General features: G+C 50.3%; 1 protein-coding gene and 1 long non-coding RNA gene across 5 annotated transcripts in view; one reads left to right on the forward strand and one right to left on the reverse strand.

Annotated features, from left to right (window-relative positions):
• NRP2 (neuropilin 2) overlaps positions 1-23271 on the reverse strand; it is a 114004-nt gene that overhangs the window by 88260 nt on the left and 2473 nt on the right. For all 4 annotated transcript variants that reach the window (XM_082689134.1, XM_082689135.1, XM_082689137.1 and 1 more), the window contains exon 2: positions 10338-10515. In XM_082689134.1, coding sequence (XP_082545260.1) covers positions 10338-10515 — 178 coding nt within the window. The remainder of the gene's footprint in view (positions 1-10337; positions 10516-23271) is intronic.
• LOC309843586 lies at positions 13439-16144 on the forward strand. Its single transcript, XR_014300230.1, has 3 exons — positions 13439-13542; positions 13948-14014; positions 14966-16144. It is a non-coding gene; the product is annotated as an uncharacterized lncRNA (long non-coding RNA).

Below are 23271 nucleotides of genomic sequence, written 5' to 3' on the forward strand. Positions count from 1 at the left end.
AGCTTGCATGCCTCAGTCTGCCTCATCTCATAAATGGGAACACGGCTCATGCCTCTGAGCCTTCCGGGGCTGGATGAAAGGGGCAGAAAGCAACTGGCATCCACTAAGGGGAAATCAGAGTACACCATCCCCAGGCCGGGGTGTGCTGGCAGCAGCCTCCTGACACTTGACCAGGCAAACGGTTCCCTCTGGAACAAGCGCTCGCTAACCCTGGCTCCCAGAGGGTCTAATTGTGAGAGCAAATCATAACCTTCCCATCTGTCCGAAAAATGGGAGCCTGCTGGGAGTGAGGCGTACTGGGCATCAGGGAATCAATCAGTGCATCGGAAAAACGTTTTTCTAGGGATTCAGGCTCCCAGTCATGTTTCTGTCCCGCTTTGCTGGCATCCAGCCCCCATAACAAAATTTATAAAATACAAAGCTTGCCTGAAAAATGTACCCTGCAGAAATCCAAGCAGGAGACCATTTGGGAGTATGTGGCTGGTGTGCTGGGCCCTTTCCTTGGGTTTCATTCACTGCAAGCCTCAGGTTACAGGGCTCAGAGCTTCTCCTGGCGCCAAGGGCAGACTTGTCACGATAGTGCAAAAAACATGTTAGTTGTGGAAATGATGGACCTGTGCTAATGACCAAGCAGGAAGGTTGCTGCCACGCCAGGGTGGACATTCTGAATACAGCTTTTAGTGGCCAGTCAGCTGGGACAGCTTCCGCATCGCCAGCCAGCACCGGGTGACTAGTGCTTTCCTCGACGGCTGGGTTGTGAAGGCGCCCGGGCGGCACCGGGAGCAAAGGCTGACCAGTCCGGCCTGGTGCATTTCAAAGCTTTTGCCTCTCCCCATCACAGAAATGGTCCTGTATTCTGCAAGAACAGGCCAGCATCTCTTGCAGTGGTGGGGTGGCGGGTGCGGGGAGAGCATGGACGGTTGGTAGAAGGAGCAAGCGTTCAGGAATATTGGGTTCTCTTGGCAGGGGGCTCCCTAAGACTAGGAAGAACTATGTCTAGAAAGGACAGCAGCTTCTACAAGAAAGGGAACCAGATTGCGGCAAGTCTCTGAGCAGGATGGACACAGACCTTGAAGGACCTTTATTTATTCCACGGCATCGCAGCCCCTTTGCTTTGTGCAGGGAGCTGTTGGCTGCTTGGTTGCAGAGCTACTGACTTGGGGGGGGGGGGCGGTGGGGCCCCCCTGCACCCAGGGAGGGAGCTCTAGTGCCAGGGATAAGCTGGGAGAGCCACACAAGTATAAGGGCCCTGGTGGGCAGGAGGGCCGTAGAGACCCCAGCAGAGCAGCCTCAGCGCCTAACCTAGCTGCCTGCCCCGAGGCCAGGACCCAATCTGGTATCTGCTTGGACCTCAGTTTCCCAGCGGATAAGACCAAAAAAAAACAACCCCAGAAAAACTTTCTTACCCTCCTACCACTCTCAAAGGGATGACACATAGATAAATCACTTTGAACTTTTAGATGAAAGGTGCTCTATAAACTCGAGGTCTCATCAACCATAATTGTTACGGTAATTATTTTAATGATAATAATGATGATAATGGGAGGGGGGGTGGGGTGAGGACGAAACCTCCTACCTTGAGACAAAGAAAAACTCTTCCATTAAAACCTGCCTCAGGATTCCTTCTGCTCCTGGCTCTCTCAACCATCTCCTTCAAACTGCCAATTCCTGGGCTGAAATATTATTTACTTTCCTTCCCAATAAAACAATTATTTGTTCCAGCGTTCTCCCTCTCGCTCGCTCTCCGTGTGTCTAGCTTCGCCCTGACAGCTCAGCCATGGACTGTTTACATGTCTCGCTCACCTCCAAGACTCTGGTTCAGCTCCATTGACACTGAAGGCAGGAGAATTCTCTGTGTGTGAGGAATCAATTACTTCCGCTGACACTCTATTACTCGCCCTCACATCTTCGGATTCCAGCTGCACAGGGAGGCGGTGGGGGAATGGCAGGGAATTTGAAGAGGATGATGAGGGGGGCCGGAGGGGACCCGCGGAGTAGAAGGTGGATGACAGAGAGGCAGACGGAGACCGTCGACAGAGCGTACCAGAAAGAGCTCTCTCTCCTTGACTGCCCTGCTGGCATCCGGAGGTGACCCCGTGGCAGGAAGAGGCAAAGAAAAGAGTAAGAGACGGAAGAGGAAAAGAAAAGACTTGTCAGAGATGTCTAAGGAAATCAGAGAGGGCTCAAATACCTAAGGATGGGGACAGTGGGTGACAGCTCTCAGTACAAGGACACAGACATAGAAAGCCAGCTTTGGGTGGTGGGCTTTCCAATTCCAGCCACTACTATTACTGTCTGCGAGATCTCTCTCACAGTGTGCCCACCTGTTAAATGGGAATAACAGTAGTACCCAGTCATATATATACACATAGACAGACAGATACAGATAGACTGTCAAGATGCTTGATTACAAAGGTAGGAAAAAAGCATAAAAAAATCATGTGGATTTCTTTCATCATGTGAAGTCCTTTGATAGCTTCCCAAACCTAAGCCCAGTTCACATGTTTTTCTTTCTTCTTCTTTTTAAAAATTTTATTCTGACCCAGCTAACATTTTTCAGGGATTTTCCTTCTAGGGAAAAAAAAAATTCTGATTATGTAAATTAAATACAACCATCTAGTCTGCAATCACTGAGATGAGTTGTGAGGCCCTAGGTTTTATAATGAAGGTCGATTATGGAAGCTCTTTTCTGGAAGGAAAGACAAGGGCAGCTAACATGTATATATTTTTTTCTGGGATGATTTATCCGGGCCGAAGTAGAAGAATGGAATTAAATTATCTATTGAGTTTCTCTTAATCCAAAGGTTTCAATCCCCCTGCCATTAAAAAGGAAAAAACAAAGAGAACATCATATTTGCTATAGGACTCATGACTCTAGAAAAATACACAAACCGCTTTTTAAGAAAAATCTAATTTTTTTACTTGGTCTCTTTGGTCCTCCTCTTTATCCCCTCCCCACCCTGAGCTCCCACTGAATTTCTGAAGACTCTCACCCGGTGTAATTAGCTGGGAGAATTACACGCAGTTACATGGGGTAAGATGCTGGCCCTCTGGGACAGCTGGGTTCAGAGAAGGTGCCAGGGCTGAGAGGCAGAACAAGTGGGATTGTGTATTAGAAAACCTCAAGTGATTTTCTCAATCAGGAGATAAAATGCATTGTTAAGAGGGACTTCCATAGCAAAGCTTGCGTTTGGAGCGTCGCGATTGCAACATCGTGTATTTAAAAACAAACTGCCAAAAATAACCGTTGTCCCAACTGCTCTTTAACCTTGGTGGGAGGAGGAGAACAATCTGTGATGTTTTTTTCCCACTTCTCAGCCAGCAGAGTTGCTGGGTGGAGTCCTTGGTCAAGGCTGGTGTGCCGGGGTCTGCGGCGGACTGAGCCGGAGTCAGCTGGGCTGTCCATTTTATTGCACCATGTACCTGCCGGGGGATCTGTTTCTGCCGTTAGTAGGGTTGTTGCAACACAGAAAAATATTGCTGCTCATTGGCTCCTTGGGGGAATCAGAATATTTCTGTGGTTGGGCAGGCAGTAAATCTATAATAATGTCATGAGTAATCAACGTGAGGCTCTCTCCTGAGTGCAAGGCACTCTCTTGAACCAGAGAACTCACACTCTGTTTCGATTTCTGGAGACTCAGGTAGACTCCAGCTGAAGCCACGCCTCCACTTGAGCAGTGTTCAGAGAGTCCTATGTAGGAGTAAATGGAGAGGTGGATTTTTCCAGGTTCGGGCATTAAACTGGGGGGTTGGAGGGAGTTTGTCCCAGGGAGTTTGACCCTGGTCAGGGAGGTTGGGAACAGCAGAGAGTGCTTAGAAGTCCTAGTCTTCCCCACTTCCTGACCCTAGCCTTTCTCTAAGATGGTAGAAGTTGCCTGGCCAGGAAAAAAATTCCATAGCATTGCTCAGGCACTCTTCAGAGAAAACAAGTTTTGTTGATCATAAGTCAGAAGGATGGCCTTTCGATTACTGTGGTTCCCTAAGGCATCAAATTGTTTCCCTGTCTTGTCTTTGACGTGATGTTCTCTACCTGGACCACCAGATATATATACCCCTGCTCTGTCTGGCTAACTTCTTTGGGATTGGTGCAGGCATCACTTCCTCCAGGGAGCCTTCCCTGATCTCCCCAGCCTACACTGGGTCTCAGTGCTGGGGGCTCACATAATCAGGCCCACTGCATATCCCCAGGCAGTGTGCACAGTGCTGGGGGACGCAGTGGAGCCTAAGAGTAGAGCACAGGTCGCAAAGGAGGACATTCTGGCTTCAAATTCTTTCCCCACCATTCCTGTGAGTGGGACCTGGGGCCAGAAGTTAATCTTTAAGTCCAAGTTTCTTTATCTGTAGAATGGGAAGAGTAACAAGGACTTCACATTTTTGTGATTCAGGGATCAATGAGATGATGTACGTGGAGCACTGAGCAAAGTGCTAGTCTCAGAGGTGAAGCTCTAGACGTGGTAACTTTATCATCAATAACCATATATTTTTAACATTCTTTTTTCTTTTTTTTAAGATTTTATTTGTTTATTTGACAGGGAAAGAGAGATCTCAAGTAGGCAGAGCAGCAGGCAGAGAGGGAAGGGGAAGCAGGCTGAGCAGAGAGCCCGATGCAGGGCTCGATCCCAGGACCCTGAGACCATGACCTGAGCCAAAGGCAAAGGCTTAACGCCCTGAGCCACCCAGGCACCCCTAACATTATTTTATTTTATTTTTTAGAAGAGAGAGCGTGTGAATGCGGGGGGCGAGGAGCAGAGGGAGAGAAAAAGAATCTTAAGCAGGTTCTACATTCAGCACAGAGCCTGACATGGGGCTTGAACTCAGGACCCTGACAGCATGATCTGAGCCACCCAGGCACCCCAGGACTTGCTCCCAAACTCTTAGCTCCATGAAGACAAAGAATATGATATACTCATCAGTGCATTCCCAATGCTATCATCACGTGTGGCACATGGTAGCTGTTTAGTCACTATGGGTGAATGCATGGTTTATGGCCATTTCGCTGGTGAAAGGCTGAGTCACAGAGAACTTAGTGACCTCTGTAAGCCTGTGTCTCATCCTTCTGCTCTTATTATATCACATCACGAGATGGACGCATAGGGCAGACAGTTCCGTCTGCTTCCAGCACGGGCTCCTGCCACATTGACCTATGTCCTGGCAACTCAAATGTAAAAATACACAACAATCCTGTGCATGCACCTGCTTACTACTCTAAGACCAGGTGTCCTGAGGGTACAGAAATGAAATATGTAGTCCATGCCCTTAGCGAATTTACACGCTCAGAACACAACACGGACCACCCATGAACTAAAGACAAGCCAGCAAATCAAGGCAATACGCAATGCTCTGGGAGTTCGGCCTTGGGAACCATAAAAGAGAACTGGGAGAATCAAGGGAACAGAAGGGAAGACGAAGGGAGTGTGCGGCTGGTCTCTGAGGAGGGGAGAGGGAGGAGGGTCCAAGCACTGGGCACTCACAGGGTCTCGCGCAGATAGAAGGTTCTCTTTGGCTATTTGCTTGGAATGGAGGACGCCCATGGACCACAGGAAGTCGCTGTCGGCTGGGTGGGGAGGGGCTAGATTATTGAGATCTGGTCCGTTTCCTCTGTTGACCATAATCAGTTTATCAACCTGGGAAGCTGCTGCCTCTCTAGGATATCAGCCCTTACTTTGGGAGAAATAGGCAAGTGTAAGATTTAAAGAGCTCCTCTGGCCAAAAATACAGAGGCTCCTTGTTTACCCAGCACACTTGGCTAAAAGCCAAATATCTCTAAACCTCCAGTGTCCAGAACATGGGTAGGCTGTGGGAGGATGATTTCAGAAAAGACCTTGAGGGGGCATCTGGGTGGCTCAGTGGGTTAAGGCCTCTGCCTTCGGCTCAGGTCACGATCCCAGGGTCCTGGGATCGAGCTCCACATTGGGCTCTCTGCTCAACAGGGAGCCTGCTTCCCTTCCTCTCTCTCTGCCTGCCTCTCTGCCTGCTTGTGATCTCTTTCTGTCAAATAAATAAATAAAACCTTTAAAAACAAAAAATAGAAAGAAACGACCTTGCGGACCTCAGCTGGAGCCAGGATTCCGTGCACTGATGCTTTTCACACTCTGTCCCTGGGGGTGTGCCCCAGAGCCTGCTCTACCGTGAGCTTGGCGGACTGAAGCCGAGCAGACATGCTGGTCCTCGATGACACTGGCTTCAGGCTGAGCCGAGACCCCAGACCCAGAACTTCCCAATGGACAGCAAGATCTCCGGAAGCAATATCCGTACAACACAATGAAAGAGTAACACAAGTCAGAAGAAGACGGCTCCGGGAGGCAGGCGTACACCTCACAGGAAGTGACAGCAAGAGTACTGACAGGAAAAAGTCACAGACTTTCCCATGACAAAGGACAACGGTGTTAATGCGGTTGCTAATTCATTGCGTATCCACACAAACAAGACACAGCAATCTTATGATTGCACTTATGATCAGCTTTGCAGGTGAGGAAACTGAGGCCTGGGAATTTTAGAAGGTCAACGAAAACTCAACTCTCAATCTCTCAAATGCAAATTGGACAAAACCTCGGCCTGGGTCACAAAAAGCAAATTTTGAAATTAGAGGCTTGACTCATGATGCAGAAGCTGACTCCCTTTACTGCTGGTTTTGTTTAAGAAGACAGGGAAGTGTGGCACAGGCTTTAGAAAGTTCTTTATCAGAAATCCTTTCAAAAGAGGACTGGGGAACTCTAAATGAGTAGGTCTGAGTATCTAAACATTTCCCTTGGACGGAGCGCGGCTCTCCCGTGGAAAATGATATGCCGAACGCATGCCTAAAATTACTCGCATAAACTTCGTGTGGGCTTTTTGTTCTTTCAAGAAATGTTCTTTTAGGTCTTCCTAGTGGTTTGCACACTTGGTGAAGCATGTTTTCCGAGACACCCATCTGGAAATGACCGATTCTTAACAGGGCCCAGACTCTCCATTTGGGTTTTCCTTGAGCCTCTGGGCCGGGGAGGGAGGCCATGCTGGGTCTGAGGCCTCATGAATAAGCTGTGTATCATACGCAGGTGGGTTTTCTTAAAAAACGCATGTATCTTAGATTTCAGAAATGGAAAAAGATTCAGGACTGTGTACATATGTTCCCAAAGCCCTCTAGTGCCCCGCCTACTGCTGGCTGACTCAGGGGAAAAGCAGTAGTACCCTCTTCCTCACCACAGGGAATGAGTGGTTCTTCCCTGTTGCCTCAGAGGGCCCTGAGTCCTGCCCTTTGGTCGCTCGGCCACATCTACGTGGCCAGGCCACGGGGCCCTCTGGTTTCTGCCCACAGAGAGCAGCCTGTGGGTGCTGGGGGTTTGGATTCCTGCTCCCAGCCCGAGGGAGGAGTCGGAGAGCTCCCCACAGATGGTGGTGGCCTGGGACCGCGCTGACTCAGGCAGAGCTGAGGCTGTGAGGGAAAGTTTCCAAGCAGACAGCGGGTTTCGGTGGAACAAAACGAACAAGCGGCTGTTCAAGGGAAAAGGCCTGTCTGGGGTTTATTTTCAGGGGCTCCACCTTTGGGGTTATGGATTTCAAGATACAGAGAGCCAAGGGCTCAGGGAGCTCCGGGCCGGGCCGGCTCCTGGATCTCGGGGCAACCTCTGCCCGCCACTCCCACAGATGTGAGGAGGGGATGGTGCTGGCCGAGGCCGGCCCTTCCTCCACTGTGGAGCTGGCTGCTTCCTGGTGCTCTTACTCACTTTCCTTTCTGCAGGGCTGGTGCTGCTGTGCCCTGTCAGGAGGAGGACAGTGCAGGCGGTTTTCCCTTGGTAAGCATCCATCCACGCTAGGGGCCTGGAGAGCCAAGTCCAATTCAAAACATGCACCGGAAATGAAAAGAGAAAGGAGTCTAATTTCCTCTGGTAGTCAGCGCTTTCCAAACCCAGGAGCTCCCTTGGACCGAAAAGGACAGAAGGGGGAGAGAGAAGGCACCAGACAGAACTTCGAACACTTCAATTAGGTTAATTGTTCCTCTCACCAGCTAGTGGTACACGGCCGTGGGGGAGGCGAAGCTCATTTATTCTGAATGCAAATGGCCAGGGAAGAATGTTAAAAATACCTTGCAGAGTGAGAGATTGGGAGAACCGGAAGTGTCTTTCTAAATACAAGAATCAACAGGAATGACAGAGAAATGGGGAACCGTGGGGAAAGGGGGGAGGGAGAGAGAATTCAGGATGAGGTTAAGGAGTGGAGGCCTGACCCCAGCAGAGCCTTTCTGACAACTCGGCACTGGGGAAAAGAGACCCCAGAAAAATTTTTTTTCTGACCTTCCTGACCTTTTCAGTTCAAGCCAGAAGCATCCATGGAGGAGTGGGGAGAAAAACAGGAAGCTGCTTAGTAAGGATGATAAGCCAGAAGATAACGTGCAACTTCTCTGCTTGCCCTACTCCAAGTCCAGCAAGAGCTTGTCCCCTTTTGCTGCCGGAGACTCCAGCAACCCGAGTTCTCCCCACCCAGGGGGCTGAGTCCTGGGTGGGGGATGGCAGACCCTGAGACCCCAAACAGGGCAGGAGCATGTTTTCCTGGCCTTGCTTAGTTCCCTAACATGTGTTAAGCCAAGCTCACTAGGCTCCCTGAGTTCTTCCTTCCAAAAGCCATGCCTTCCTATCCTGCCACTATGAATATACATAAGATGACCTCTTAGCAATTTCCCTGGGAGATTTGCTGGCATAAGCATAACAGAATTTGGCCCCCGGTAGACAGAGGTGCTTAGTCAAATTTCTCTGAGCTCAGACCCAAGCTCCCTGTGCATTAGGCTCCAGTCTGTGCCAGCCTCCTGCAGCCCAGCCAAAGGCACCGGGAGCAAAAACACCCAATACAGGAGCTCTTCTGCCAGAAACCCTTGCTGAAGTCCCCTGCCGGGACTCAGCAGGACTGAGACGCTGTAGGAGTGTATCAGGCTGTGCATTTAACTTAAACAAAGAGGAACTGATGAGTTACCCTATGTCATCCACTGAGTCAAGAGTAGATCTGGGATTAGAAAATCCGTCTTATGACTTTTCGTCACATGAGGCAGTCATCCCAGACACCCTCCGGTTTTCAGCGCAGACTACCTCTTGCTAGGAGAAAACCATTATGGAGGCGTGAAGTAGTCCTAGGAGGATAACAACAGCATCAATTCACCGCCTCTCAGTCTAGCCCTGGTTCAAGGGCGGGCCTTGTCTCCTCCACGAGGATGCGTGAGCCTGGAGGTAGGCCTGCTCCCTTGCACCTTTCTCGCCAGCTGGCTCCTTTATGAATTTTTCCATTCTTGCGAGACCTCGGTCACAAGGAATGTCCAGACTGTTTAGGAATCATAGCAGGACCCCAAACACCCGGTGGCACAGCATAGAGGCATATTTGGAGCAGGATGTGATCATCGCTACGTTCTTTTCTGCACCGAAACCTCACACTATCATTTCAACGAGCAAAGACTTTCGGATAGAGCCCACTAGAAGGTGCAAAGTACGTGCACATCCTTGACATTGCAATGCTACCTGCCCTTCACCTTAATTTAAGGGACCGTGGGGTTGAGAAGACATTTCTAAAGCACTCATGGATGTCTGAATGCCCGCTTGGTATCTCCCAAGCTGCACATTTCCAAGGTGGCAGGACTGGTGTTATGAGACCAGGCAAGCCTCCTCGGGGGACTGACAAGTTCTCTGGGCTTCGGTTTTCTCATTTGCAAAATGTTAGCCCTGACCGCACCAGTGTCCCAGGGCCACCATGAGGGCAGGATGGAGGGATACTTGTAAAGCAATTAGAACAGTGTCGGTGACATAAATCCGTTCAACCAGCTTTGAGACTCCAACCTGTGCGGCACACGTAATAAGAATCAGTGCGAAGCTTAAACCTACCAGTGTAGACTCAGACTTTTAACTCTCTTTCCATAAGGAAACCAGTGGCCGCTTCACAACAGGACAGCCTCATCCTCTAGGGCTGGAAGATGAGGAAGTCTCCTTGCGGGGACCTGGCTACGAGTTCTGTGCGGTTTCTACATGTGGTGGCAGTGGTGGAAATGGGGAGGGCTCCAAGGTGTAAGTAAACCCCAAGGTCAAGAGCTGGTATGGTGCAGTCTAGCCCTGGCCCCTAGATGGGATTCTCCTCCAGAACCCACTTTGAAGACAGGGTGCTTTTCTCTACCCTCTTCACTCAAGAAGGCTCTTTTCTCCAAACTGGGGGATCCCCTAGGGCTTTATTTCCCCTGGAAGACAACATCATCTCGAGGTTTCCCTCCGGGGCCCCTGTTCAGCAGGTGGGTTAGGGGGCTGCCATTAGGCAGCAGAAGTGGCGGGAGCCTGGGACAGTGGGAGGGCCGGAGTGCGTGTCTCACGGATCTACAATCAGGCGCTTACTTGCAGTCGTGTTTCTCAATCTCGAAGTGAGGGTTGAAGTTGAGGACAATCTTCTGGTTGGGTTCAGGGGCGTAAACTATCCACTCGCAGTTCTGGTGGGATGGGTAATCCTGGGGGTAACCGGGGGAGGTGATGTAGCCAGCATCTTTGGAATTCAAACGACCTCCACAGGGTGAGTCTGAAAGAAAAGTCAAAGAACCCAAAGAACTTCAAATATGCTACGGCCTCTTTTTTGCCCCCCCCCTTCTCTTCCCTACCAGTGGCTGATTAAAACTGTTTCACAAACCTTTTATGGCAGTCCAGAAGACTAACCTACTTACTCACTCAGTGGAAGAGATTACTTCAACGCATCCTCCTGCCACTCACCTCCCCCCAAACACACACACCCAGAGGGGCACAATCACACACGTTGCCCAAATGAAAATATTCCAGAAAATGATCGTAAATATTCCCAATTACATGCGCTGACGTGAAACAAACAAGAGAGCTATAAACGTAACTTGCCCCCTGCCTTTCCTTGTCTCCTCTCCTTGGCCCGTCTCCTTCTTGTTCAAACCTCTCCTCTCTATCTTGATCTCATAAATCCTTCATTTCAGTCAGTGTCTCCCAGCCCAGCCCAGGCAGCCAGAAGTAACGGCTCCGGGAACTGACAATAGTGGTTTTGTGGTGCCGACCCACAAGCGAGCCTGGTAACAATTACATGTGATATGGAGGAAACACTTTCAGCTTTGGGCCAGAATAGGCCCTGGAGGGTGATTTTAGTTTCTAATTCTTCTTCTTTTTAAAAAAAAAAAAAAAAAAAAAAAAGCAAAAACCCCAAACATTTAATTCCACATACACCACAAATTTGATTTATTATTTCATTATATACCGAGTGGAAAAAAAAATCTGCATTAGAGAATTCACTGGCTCTGACCTCAGAGCTCCCACAAAAGTGCTTTGTGTTTTTCCCTTGCTTTCTACCCGCCGGCCCTCCTGCCTCGTCACCACCACCAGAGTGTGCTGCTGCCTTGTCCAGGCCAACCAGTCACCAGCCACTTGAAAGGCCACTGCAGGGGGGTAGCCGCCCCTCTTCCCAGCAGTGCCCGGCTGGAGGTAAACAGCTTCCTGTGGGCCAGGAGGCAAGGGGGCGACTTCAAAGGCAGAAAAGGTGGGTGATGACATTTGAAGAATCTCATCTATTTGGGAGTGAAGTTCTGTAATCCCCAGGAGGGGTTCCGGGGAAATGGGGGGTTTTGCTTAATACCACCTTAGAACCGAGGACGGGAAGGCACGAGAGACCTGGAAATATTCAGAAGTCTCCCGGAGACCTTCCTGCGACGTGTGCCTCTCCCAGCATCAATCAGGATTTAATATCGCCATCTGCATGGAGCAGCGTGGGCCCGTGAATTATGTATCACGGCTCAGCATCTACCCTACAGGACGGGCTCTTTCTCCTGCGTTCGCTCTTTGAGGGAAAGGGTCATGCATTTTTTAACTCTACAGGTGCACTTTACTATTCCCCACGTCTGTTGGCATTACTGTCTTCCAGACCTCTGCTTTAGATTACCAGCCTGACAGGTTTTAAATGCATAAAAGATGGGCAGGCCGCACAATGGCGGTGGGACACACAGATCTGCACAAGTAGCCTTTTAGGCATCGTGCCTCTGCGAGCTCAAACTGTGCCGTGTTGAACTGCCCAGAATCTAATGGATTCGGGTTCCATTTCCTACTGGGTGGAAAACAAAAGCAGGCCATTTCCTCTGGCTAGCAGAGCCCACACCATCCTCTAACTAATGACCCTGCACCCTCCCCAGTCCTGCAGGACAATAGGCTCAGCCCTCCCGCGGACAGAGAGGAGCCCCCACCCTGGGCCTGGACCGCCCATTCCTCCACAGCCAATCCCCACAGGCTTGCCCAGATCCCGGGCCATGCAGGCCCTTCCAGCACCTTCCAGCAAGTCAAACTGGGGCCAGTGGGTGCTGGCTCAGGCACATGCGATGGGGCTGAGAAGGAACCTCTGAGAAAGCAGAGATGTGGGGACTTCAGACCACCAGCTGCTCTTACCAGGCCGGGAAGGGGAGGGGTTTTCTCCCCGGTAGAGCTTCTCTGCCAGCTGTTTTGCTCAAGACTGTAGCCCTGACTAGCACACTCCCCCCCAAACCACACCGTTGGCCTTGGAACTCTCCAGAAGGAATGGGAGCTGAGCTCCTGTGATGGTTTCTCCATCACCCACACTCTCTCCCTCCCTCTCCCTCCCCTGCAGTCCTCTCCAGCCACTCCCAAAAGGAGAACTTCTCCCTCAATCCCCCCCTCCCCCCCAAGTTCAGGCTTTTTTAGGAATCAGACCAGGCACACATAAGCAGCAATGAAGACAGGAAACTTCCTCATAGGAAGGTTTCATTTCTCAACCACACCAGGAGTAACCACTTCCCCACTCAGAAAAAACTGAAATTACATATAACCCATAGTGGATAGTCTGTATTCTCCACAGTAAAAACTTAATGGAAAGAAAAAGGAGTAACTCGTTTCTTTTTTTTTTTTTTTTTTTTTACTGTCCTTTCCTTATCTGAAGAAAATCAAGGCATTTTATTAAAACTTTTGAACACTCATTACAACATCTGCTGTTAACCCTTTCAATACCTAAGCCTGTATAAACTCGCATTCCTGTTTGGATGGCACGCACACTGAGAAGCAGACACACACACATAGCTACCGAACAGAAGTCAGGGACACACACCTATTAGAAAGTCACACTTCAGGCCCATACATGCTTTCACACCCGCTCGTAAAATATCACACGTCGTTTGCACAGACACATAGCCACCAAGATAAATACTATCATTTCTGCCTCTGTTTTTCTTGGAGAGAACTGAATCCTGGAAAGATATCAGTAAAACTTGTAAAGAAAACACACTGAATCCTTCCACACGTCTTCCCGATCATTGATATCTCATTTCCAGGTTTGGGGATCTTCATTTCTTGAACACAAACACGCCCCCAATAGAAATGAACTCGACTTTCTTCTGAAGAGCTCTACCGCCTGTTACTCTGGGGGTCGGTCTTGTCTCCCAGAAGGAACAGCATAAATGCTGTCTGTCCTGTGTCAGAGGAGTCCGGGCAGAGCCAAAAGAGAGTTGAACTCAAGGGCAAATCCCTTTAGGCCAATCTTCACATACAGAAGGGAAGTTGACCCTGTGGAAGTTGGAGCCACTGGGCCTGTTGGGTGAGTTGACAAGGGACTTCTTTCTTCAACTATTTCGTGAGTACCTTTCACCTGGGGCAAATTCATTTCCCAAAGAGAAGGCAGACCCTGGCTGGGGCGCTTCAGAGAGGATTGTCTCCTCCATCTGTGAGGGCAGCCTGAGGCTCTAGCTAGCTCAGGCCAGATAAAGGGGGGGGGGGGGGGAGGACACCAGAATAAAAGGATTAAGGTGACACCTCCAGACCTAACTGGAAAGAAGGGGAACAGTAAGTCCTGAAGTCCGGAAGGTCTGATTTTTTTCCCCCATGATGAGCATTTAGGTGTTTTTACTTGACACGTGCAATGTCAGATGATTTCTGACATTTATAACCTCCAGTCTCTCTCTGTTTTTTTGTTTTGTTTTGTTTTTTTTCCTGTCCTCCTCAGGTGCCCTCATCTTGCTGGTGGCCAAGGCACCATGAAGCTGCCTAGAGGTAACCCAGCTCTGCATCAGGTAAAGAGATTTTGTACCCGCCAGCTAGCAATTCTAAGCCACTCACTCTGCTGGCTTCCGAAGGAACCCACTCACCCTTCTGAGGAACCTAAATTCAAGCCAAACCACTAGTTCCTTGGTAATATCTGATTTTTAGGAAGTAATGAGAAGGAAAAGAAAATATTTTTAAAAATCTGGGCTGCCTTCTAAGGAAATTCAGCTGGAGTTTTTCTAAAGGAACACTGTATGGCCTGCACTCGACATGAAGGTTCACTAAGGAAACCCACGGCTGCGAATACTTTTAAATAATTAGAATTACAATGGCTCACCCCAGGCCAGGCGGAGGCACCAGGAGACACCAGGCAACGGCCTGCTGGCAGTCCCCCAGCAAAGGAACAGTCCCATCCTGGGCTTAGCTGAATGGAAGGAAAACGTCCTTGGCCCAAACAGGGAAATTTAGGACTGGCTGTACGTGGGACTGGAGTCAGGTTGTGGTCAGAGGTGGGTCCAGAGTGTGGCCAGAGGTGAGTTACTGGAAAGGGAAGCGGGGTGGTCCCATGGTAGCAAGAAGAGGCCAGTGGATTCCTCTCCACTTCCTACACTGTAATTCAGTGGGAGGGTTAAACCTAGTGGGTAGTTCTCCAAGTTCTTCTTTGAAGAGTTTGTTTTCTCTTTGAACAAAAGTCTACCCAGAACTCCAATGTCCAAAGCCGGTAGAAGGAAGTGGGGCTCTCTTGGGTGCAGGAGGTAGGGTGGCGAGAAGGGGTGTAGAACCTGGTCACGGTGAAACTCACTGAACTAGACCCCAGTTCCCTTGTTACTTTAAAACACTTTGTACAAAGAAGGGATAGAAGGATTAGAAGACTTCCATTGCTTGTATATCCCTGAGGGTCATAGGGAGAGGAACACTCAATTTCATTTTCCCTGACAATAACAGACTTATTTCCTCTATAATTTATCCTTTATCCACAGCATAATCCCATCCTGTTCCTACTTCCAAAGCACTGCTTTCATTTCATCATGAGCAGCAAGGCAAAGAAGCAGCCCTTTCTCCTCCTTAAAAAGAGAGCCGGTTGTCACCTTGCCACTTCATTAGCAAGAAGTCTTGTCTTCAACATGGTCTCACCACTGACAAGCTGTGTGGCCTTGAGTAAGCCAGGAAACACCTCTGAGACTTCGTTTTCTCATCTATAAAAGGAGAGGAGTGATTCTAAAGGTCAGTTTCAGTTCTTAAATTCAAAGCCCCTATAATGAGGCGGGGAGAAGATCCCATAACCCCATAGATTGAAACAAAAATGGGAAAGGCTGTTTCCCCACCCAGAGAACGGGGAGACCTTTACTCAAGGTGTCACTCCTGTTTCATCCATTTGGTAAGCCTTGAAACAACCTCTAGGATTTTTCCAATGAGCACGCCTGTCTTGCATTATGGAGAGTTCAAATGTCTTTTAATCACATTAGCCCTACTGACGTGAGTTTCTTTCCTTAACCGAGTCTGTAGCTGCAAATTTATAAATATTGTGGATACGCAGTTCTGTGTGTCAGCATGTGAGCAACACCGATACATAAAAAGGAAGACCAAAAAGTTTCTTCAAATCCCTTGGCTGAATCATCTAAGCTCCCTTCTCAGGGTTTTAACCAAATTTTGCTCACTAACCCTGGATAAGCTGCTTTTTAAGAGTTATTTCTGTGAGCCGAGGCTGGATTTTGTTTTATTCAAAGCGACTTCGGTCTGTCACAAGACAGTCTCATAAAATCTGTATCTTGGCTTAAGCTGGGAAGAAATGAGCCAATCCATCAGCCCAGGAATGCGGCTGTTTGACCACTTCCTAAGGCAACTGGGAAAGGGATGCAATCTATTCAATTTATGGGGCCGGGTGGCAGTGAGTGATGCACTCCTGAAGGCACAGCAAATGGAAATCCCTGTGAACTTTTGCAGTGATAAAGTTCAAAATCTGAATAAAAGAACCTCTGGGAGGGCAGGAAGGAGGGGACGACGAGAGGGTGGGAGCGGAAGGCTGCACGTAGGCAAGAAGAAATGAGTCAGGAACCAGGCAAGCGCCCTCTTCGGAAACACCTCCAACGGATTCACCGAGGACAGAACCGGGAACTGGGTCTGGAAAGGGGACCTTTGGAAAAATCACTTCCCTTTAATCTGGATTCTAAAAATGAGCCTTCATGTAATCATTAAAAAAACGCAAGTTTGATGTGATTACCTCCTCTGACCTCGAATCATGCCACCTGTGGTAACCTTGTTATTTGTCATCTTATATCATAAACAAATGCAATTCCAATAGGGCAGCCAATATAATATCATTAGTTTTTATTTATGTCCACTCTTTTCCAGTCCTCATTGCAAATGCAATTTTGATGCCATTGATGAGAGATGTGGGATTACAATGCCCGCCCATTTCAATAGACATTTGGGGAAGGAAATAGAGGAAGACTAATTTTGAGGTCTCTCCAAAAACCAAAGGAGAAAAAAAGGTAATAAAATTTTTGTTCATTTATTTGGATTAAGCGAACCAAAGGCTTATGGTGAGACATCAGGGGCTCCCCATTGGTTAGTGAATGAAATCCAAACCCCCTGGCCTAGCAATGGGGCCTTGCATTTAGCCTAATGAATCATTTCTGACCTTGATTGCAATTATTTTCCTCCACACATTCCAAAGTGCAGCTTCTGAGTGTTCCCCAAATAAACCCAGCACCCATTTCTCAGCTCTTTTGTTTTTTTTTTAAAGATTTTATTTATTTATTTATTTATTTGACAGACAGAGATCACAAGTAGGCAGAGAGGCAGGCAGAGAGAGAGGAAGGGAAGCAGGCTCCCCGCTGAGCAGAGAGCCCGATGTGGGGCTTGATCCCAGGACCCTGGGATCATGACCTGAGCTGAAGGCAGAGGCTTAACCCACTGAGCCACCCAGGCACCCCTCATTTCTCAGTTCTCATCTTCCCCTGATACCCGTTCCCAGCTCTAATGTCCATTCATCCTCTCAGTCTAGGCTCACATGTCCCATCCCCCTCCCTGGTCTCCCACACCAAGAGTACTCTTCTGGCCTCCATATCTAGAACCTCCGAGACCGAAGCTCTTTAACATCTTCTAAGGTGTGCGAGGGCTCAGGACACCCTCATCCTTTCCTCGGGAGCACAGCAACTTGACAGCATGACTCTTCTTCATTCATCTTTAGTGAACTTTATAGGATCAAACCCAGAGCCTTGCCCAAGTCAGACTCTGAGGGATTAATTCACCAACTGCTAGTTGACTAACATAGCACCGAAAGTATCACTAACCAGCACAAACTCCGAGAAAGCTTTATCCAAACTGTTCTGCTTCTCTAGTCCTACCCTTCCTTCCCAACCCAACAGTGTGCTGCTGTTAAACGCGAAGATTTTTATAGTGGTGAATTGAGAGTTTCAGTTAACGTGTTTGGGATCGTGATACCTGGTCATAAGTCAAGGCTGAGTTATGTGAACCCGGTCTCCAAAGGACACTCTAAACCCCGGATGGTAATGTTGCAGTTCAAAGGATATTTACATTTTAATCCTAGTGATGGTAAAAATAATTTATCTGAGCGTTTCCTCACACCCTGCCTCTCTCATTCTCCTGAAGGTGAGTTCTAGATAGTTGTTACCCATAGCACCAGGAAGAGGCACGCTCCTACTTCATCGCTAAACTGGTTGCTGGTAATCAATGATTTCTTCCCTCTACCCATGCCTCCCCTATCTCTCTGCCCTTGGCCCCCCAAGACGCCTCTTGGGGCACATCTGTTTTATTTTTCCCCTTCATCAAAACAATTATTATTACTACCGCTCAGCCCCGCAGTTCGCAATTCCCTTTATCTTTTTTGCTGAAAGACCGGCCAGAGCCCAGATCACTGGTTATCAGGATCTTCTGAGGCCCAGAGCAGGGACTCACTGGATATGTGCATTAAGCTGGCTAGAAGCCCCATCCACTGTGGGCTACCGGGGAGAGCTTTCCTTTTGTTATTCCCAGCCCTCCCCCCCCTTTTTCCTGGATTAGATCATGACTCTTTTATGAAGACCCAGAGGGAAATGGGATTATTAAGAGTCTTGCTGGGTAAAAGCTATTTTGTCTTTATGATGACTTTCTTGAGTTCAGCTGCTGAGGGGCCTTAATGCCAGAGTAGAAGTTATTGCACGTTGGGGGGGAGCACCCTCCGCACATGCTCCCTGCTGAGCACACTTGCAGGGATGAAGGATGGGAGAGGAGAAAAGGAAAGGAAAGGGGAGGGAGATTAAAAAAAAAAAAGTAGAGAGAACACCGCCAGCAGAAGAACAAGGAGAGAAAGAAAAAAAAAATGCAACGAGGCAATGTAAATCTGAGATAAAAATCCAGCAAAGAATATTGCTCTCTGAAGAACAGTGTGCGGAGAGATCATCTGAAGCTTATGAAACACAGACCAGTGTTCAGTGGGTAAGAGCTGAGATTGATAATTATTTTATTGCAAAAACTCATAAAAATAACATAAACTTATCACAATGGTGATAATGTACTTTTGACGATCATGAGCTCCAGTTAACCTTCCTGAAGCTCTTCTGAGGATAAAGGCCTTCAGAGCTGGACCAAGCAGTGCCCTGTGCCCTCTGCCATAGCACAAAACACCCGATAGGGGGAAGAAGTACTATTAAACACACTTTACAGATAAAGAAATTGAGGTACAGAGAGATGGAGTGTTCTGGACCCCAGAGCTGGCAAATGGCTGAGCTGGCTTGTCAGCCTGGGCAGTCTGGCTGCAGTGCTTTGGAAGCTGGAAAGCCCAAGGCAGGGCTCCCCAAAACTTCTATGTGACAAACTTATTTAGTGGCATTTAGGGAAAGACAAATGTTTTGCCTGGGCGGAAAACTCCCTTTGCTCTTTCTGCCTGCCAGTAATCTCTCCGTTCAAGGCTGGGTGTGGGGAGGGCTGTACACACTGGCACCCAGTTCCTTGTCATCTCAGCCCTCTTTCCCGTGTACCGGAAACCAAGGTGTGTCTTCAGGGTGGGAGGGTGGTGTGCATAGGATGTTGGAGTCTGAAACCATGTGTCACGACATTGAGGGTTTTTTGCTGGCAACTCCCATTTCTCTCCTGTCACCCCAAGCCCACTCATCCCTATCCTAAATGCCACGTTGTTATTGTTCTACTGGATAGGGGAAGCATTTTCAGAAATGGGGGATTTATTTTTATAGCACAGCTGGTCTGCCAAAGGTCACATAATTTGGCAACGTTCCCAGTGGTTAAAAATTAATTTCTTCTTATTAATACAACCAAGGTCCCATAGGATCGGAGCTCAGCCTTATCTAAACTTGACAGCTTCCTAAAGCTTCAGAAGATCCTTTCTCCTGGAGGGCCAGCCATGCTACAGGGCCACTGTGTCCCGGAATCCAGCCTCACCGAGTCCTGTTAGGTAATGAAACCATTAAACCCCTGGGCCATTTCTCATCAAGGCAGATAAAGCTTTGAAAAATGCTGTAGGCTCTCTAGGACAAACTTAGGCAGGATCTTCCAGGAATGGGTTAATTAAAAAAAAAAAAAAAAAAAAGTGACTTCTTTACCTGGAAGGCAAGGTAAAGACAGAGACTTACTTCTGGGGCTCAAACTCATGTCTCCCCTCAAGGAGGGTGCCACAAAGATCACAGAGTGGCAAATAATGGTCACATGATAAAATACTGCAAATATGTTAATGACAACAAACTACTGCCCAGATGTCACGTTTCAAGTCCTTTCTCAACAGTGCAAGAAATTAAAAGGTATCATGCTTCTCCTCCAACTTCTAAAACAGAAAACTCTCATCTCTATTTCCTACTCTTCCCCAGATTACCGATAAACCTGGCTCTGAATTCCATCAACCAAGAATTGCCCCACACTCTGACCACCCGGTCAGCTCATTCTCTTGATTGCTTTAAGAAGCAGCTGAATGAAATGAACACACAGCACCGGGCAGGGACCTCAAAATCATCTAGCCAATGGTGTTTCTCCCCACAGAAGCCCCCAGGCCCCTCCCAGGTCTTGTTTACATTCATGCCTCATTGCATATGAATTGGCATTCGGACTCCTCTTTTTCTATACTAAGGAAGGTAGGAGCTGACCTCCCCGTGGCAAAATGTGGATTTTACAGTCAACAGCAGGGCGTGAGAGCCATTTGGTAGACAGCAGGAGTGCTGTCTACATAGCCCGGGGTTTCCAAGTCCCCGCAGTCTTCCAACCTTACATTTTGCCAGTTGGGTGCTCTGTGACTTAATCTGAAGGCAGACACCAAAGTCGGAGCCCGCAGTGCTGCCTGGGCATTCGCAACCCTACCAGGCACATCCTGGACAAGAAGGTGCTTGCCTGGAGCACTCATGGGGAGCTTCTCTTCTTTCCACGGTTTTGCACTGTGTACTCTGTTGGCAGCTGGTAAGAACTTCACTACCTCCAGTGGCTGCTTATGGGGTAAAGTTTACTGGGCAGCACTGAACGTGGGCATGAGACCAGTCCCCAGAGCCTAGAGTCGGCTGTCTGTGTACAATCTAGGAGTTCAGAGTTTTGCTTGCAAATCATTACACCTGCTCATAGTCATCGGGCATTTTGGGGAGAGGGGCTAAAAAAGAAATCCTCATCAGGCGCCTAGAACGTCATTGCTTCTCTTTTAGGATTTGTCTGAACCCAGACCTGTCTCCCACAGACAGTTTACACCTCTTATCTGATCATCCACTCCAGACGCAAGGTTGATTGACCGCGTCTGCCCGTGTCCATGGCAATGGTGTTTAAACCCAGGCATAGATCAAAGCTCTGGGGGCGGGAGAGGGAAGGTTGCTGGTTATAGGGTCTGGGTTCTTTTGGCCACAAGCAACGTGTCCCGGGGGTGGAGACGTTGGGGCTGGGAGTTGCCACCATCTGAAGAAACCCATTGTCAGGACCTGAACAATTTCCTGAGCAAACCGCAGACCGCCTCCCCCCCCCCTCCCCGCCCCCCCCTCACTCCACGACGATTAACTCGAGCAAAGGGGTGAGTCGTGCCGGGCGCTGACGAGGAGTGGCTAGCGCCAGGGGGCTCTCCTCTCTGTCTGTAGCCGAAAGGAAAGGAGGAGGAGGGAGGGCGGCGAGCCGTGAGCACACGCCAGTACACCAGAGCGTGGATTCCCTCCCCTTTCAGAGAAATTCAACCGGAGCCGCAGAAGCTGCGACACGGATGAGCCGGATCCCCTAAGCTTGCCAGGAAAGCTGATTCCCACCCCACCCCCACGGTTCCCGGAGGAGAGGCCGGTTCATTCCCACCCCCCACCCCACCCCACCCCACCCCCGCCAGCCCCTGGACAGCCTCTGCTCTGCGGGCGCCCCCCACCCAGCCGCCGGGCTCCTGGGACCCGGCTGGAAAAACTGCGGTGCAGTCAGCCCGAGGCAAAGGGTGGGGGGCAGCCGTTTAATCACAGCTCGCCTCGCCTCCATTAACTTGTGTTGATATTAAAAAGAAATCAATCAATGAAAATGAAGCGTTGGCTGTGAATATTTCTCTTTCTCACGTGGAGAGCAAGGAGCGAGAAGGCGGGGGAGGGGAAGCTGACCGCGCCGGCGACTGCAGAGGTTTCTCCCAAGCGGAGAACCGCAGCGGCGACTTAACTTTCTGGCAGTGGACAGCGTGGAGGAAATGCCGCAAGCCTCTCCCTGGGGGTGTCCTAAGTCAAGGAGGAGGAGGGGACAGGGCTGGAGTTGTCGGAGGCAGCCAACTTCTCCCAGTCTTGAGCCTCGGTTTTGCTTTCGCTGGTAATATTTTTGCTTAATAGAATGTTTATGGATCGTTCGGCTCTGTTTCTGCTGCGTAGCCCAAACAAATCGATGCAGTGTTAGAGACGGCGCTGAGGGGTGGGGCAGGCTGGAGGGCCACCACGTCCCCGCCACGTGGATGCCCGCGCGCCGCGTGCTCCTCACCTGCTCAGGAGCCGGGGCGGGCGCTGGGCGCTGCTAGGAGCCGTGCGAGTTGCGCGCATCCCCGAGGCTAGAGCCGGCTCCCCTCCGCCCCTCTCCGCCCTCGGTTCTGAAATCGCACCCCGACTTCTCGCCTCCCAGTTCGATCAGCGCACGGATCCCCAGCTCCGCCCGCCCCGGACCTCAGCCCCTCGGAGCCGGCCCTCCAGGGGCGGCCGGGGGAATTCAGCGCAGAGCAGGGCGCGGGAGACAGGAGGGGGCGCTCGGGGTAGGGCCCGCCGGGCTGCCCCGAGCCCCCGACCCCAGGCAGAAGGAGGCAGGCAGGCAGGCGGCGGGCCAGGGAGTGGGGGGGCCTGGAGCGCGCAGCCCATGCGGCCTCCCGACCCACCGCCCGCCAGTCCCAGAGGCTGCCGCCGCGGCCGCGGGGTTATTTGCTCAGTCGCTCCCCCTCCTGCACCTTCCGCCCTCCGTTTCCTCTGACTCCTTCTCCGAACTGGTTCCCGCCACCGCTGCCGCCGGCTGGGCTCAGCCCCCTCCCGGCAGGCACGCACCGAGTGAGTCAGAGGTTTAGTAGGGCCTCGCCCTTTGCCAGCGGCTGCCAGCTCCTCGGGTGCCAGTCGGGTGCTCCGACGGGAAGCCCGAGCTCCCCGCGGCTTGCGATCGCCTTTTTGAAGGGCTGGAGAATATCCAGCCAGGGCGGGTCCCAGCCCCGTGTTCCACAAGGAGGTCCCACCCCGGGTGCCCGGGCTGCCTGCGGCGTCTTAGCGGGTGACCTGCCCCGCGCTCCGCGCCTCTGGGCCTTTCTAGAAGTGACGCAGCGCGGCCCGGGGCTAGGGTGGGAGGGGGCTCTGCGGAGAGCGCGAAAGGCAGGTGGCAGAGCGGGAGTGGGTTCGAGCGGGCGTCGCACGCACACGTACACTCCGCGCAGCGCTCGGGGACAGATGTGCGAACATCTGGGGTAGGAGATGGCCTCTGAGTCTTTACGACCCCTCCCGCTCCGCAAAGCACACGGAACCTGAAGTTGGGTGTGTGTGTCCGCGCGCGCGCGCGCGTGTGTGTATATGAGAGCGCGCGCGCGCCGGTGTGTGCCCCAGTGTGCGCGCGCTCGCCGGGGCCTACTAGAGTCCGTGCCTGAACACATAATATACCGTGGGCATCTTCACCGCGTGCGCGCGCGCAAACACACACACACACACACACACACACACACACACACACACACACAGCGAATCACACAAACATACATAATTTATGCAGCATCTAGGTCTGTGGGAGGTAATTTAATTTCGCTTCAAGCTGGGAACTTAGAATTAAGGCAAGAGGGGATGGGGAGACAAGTGAGACCTGCGCCCATCTCTTCGATCCGATTTGCAGC

The sequence above is a fragment of the Mustela nivalis genome, assembly GCF_964662115.1.
Source record: "Mustela nivalis genome assembly, chromosome: 11".
Lineage (NCBI taxonomy): Eukaryota > Metazoa > Chordata > Mammalia > Carnivora > Mustelidae > Mustela > Mustela nivalis.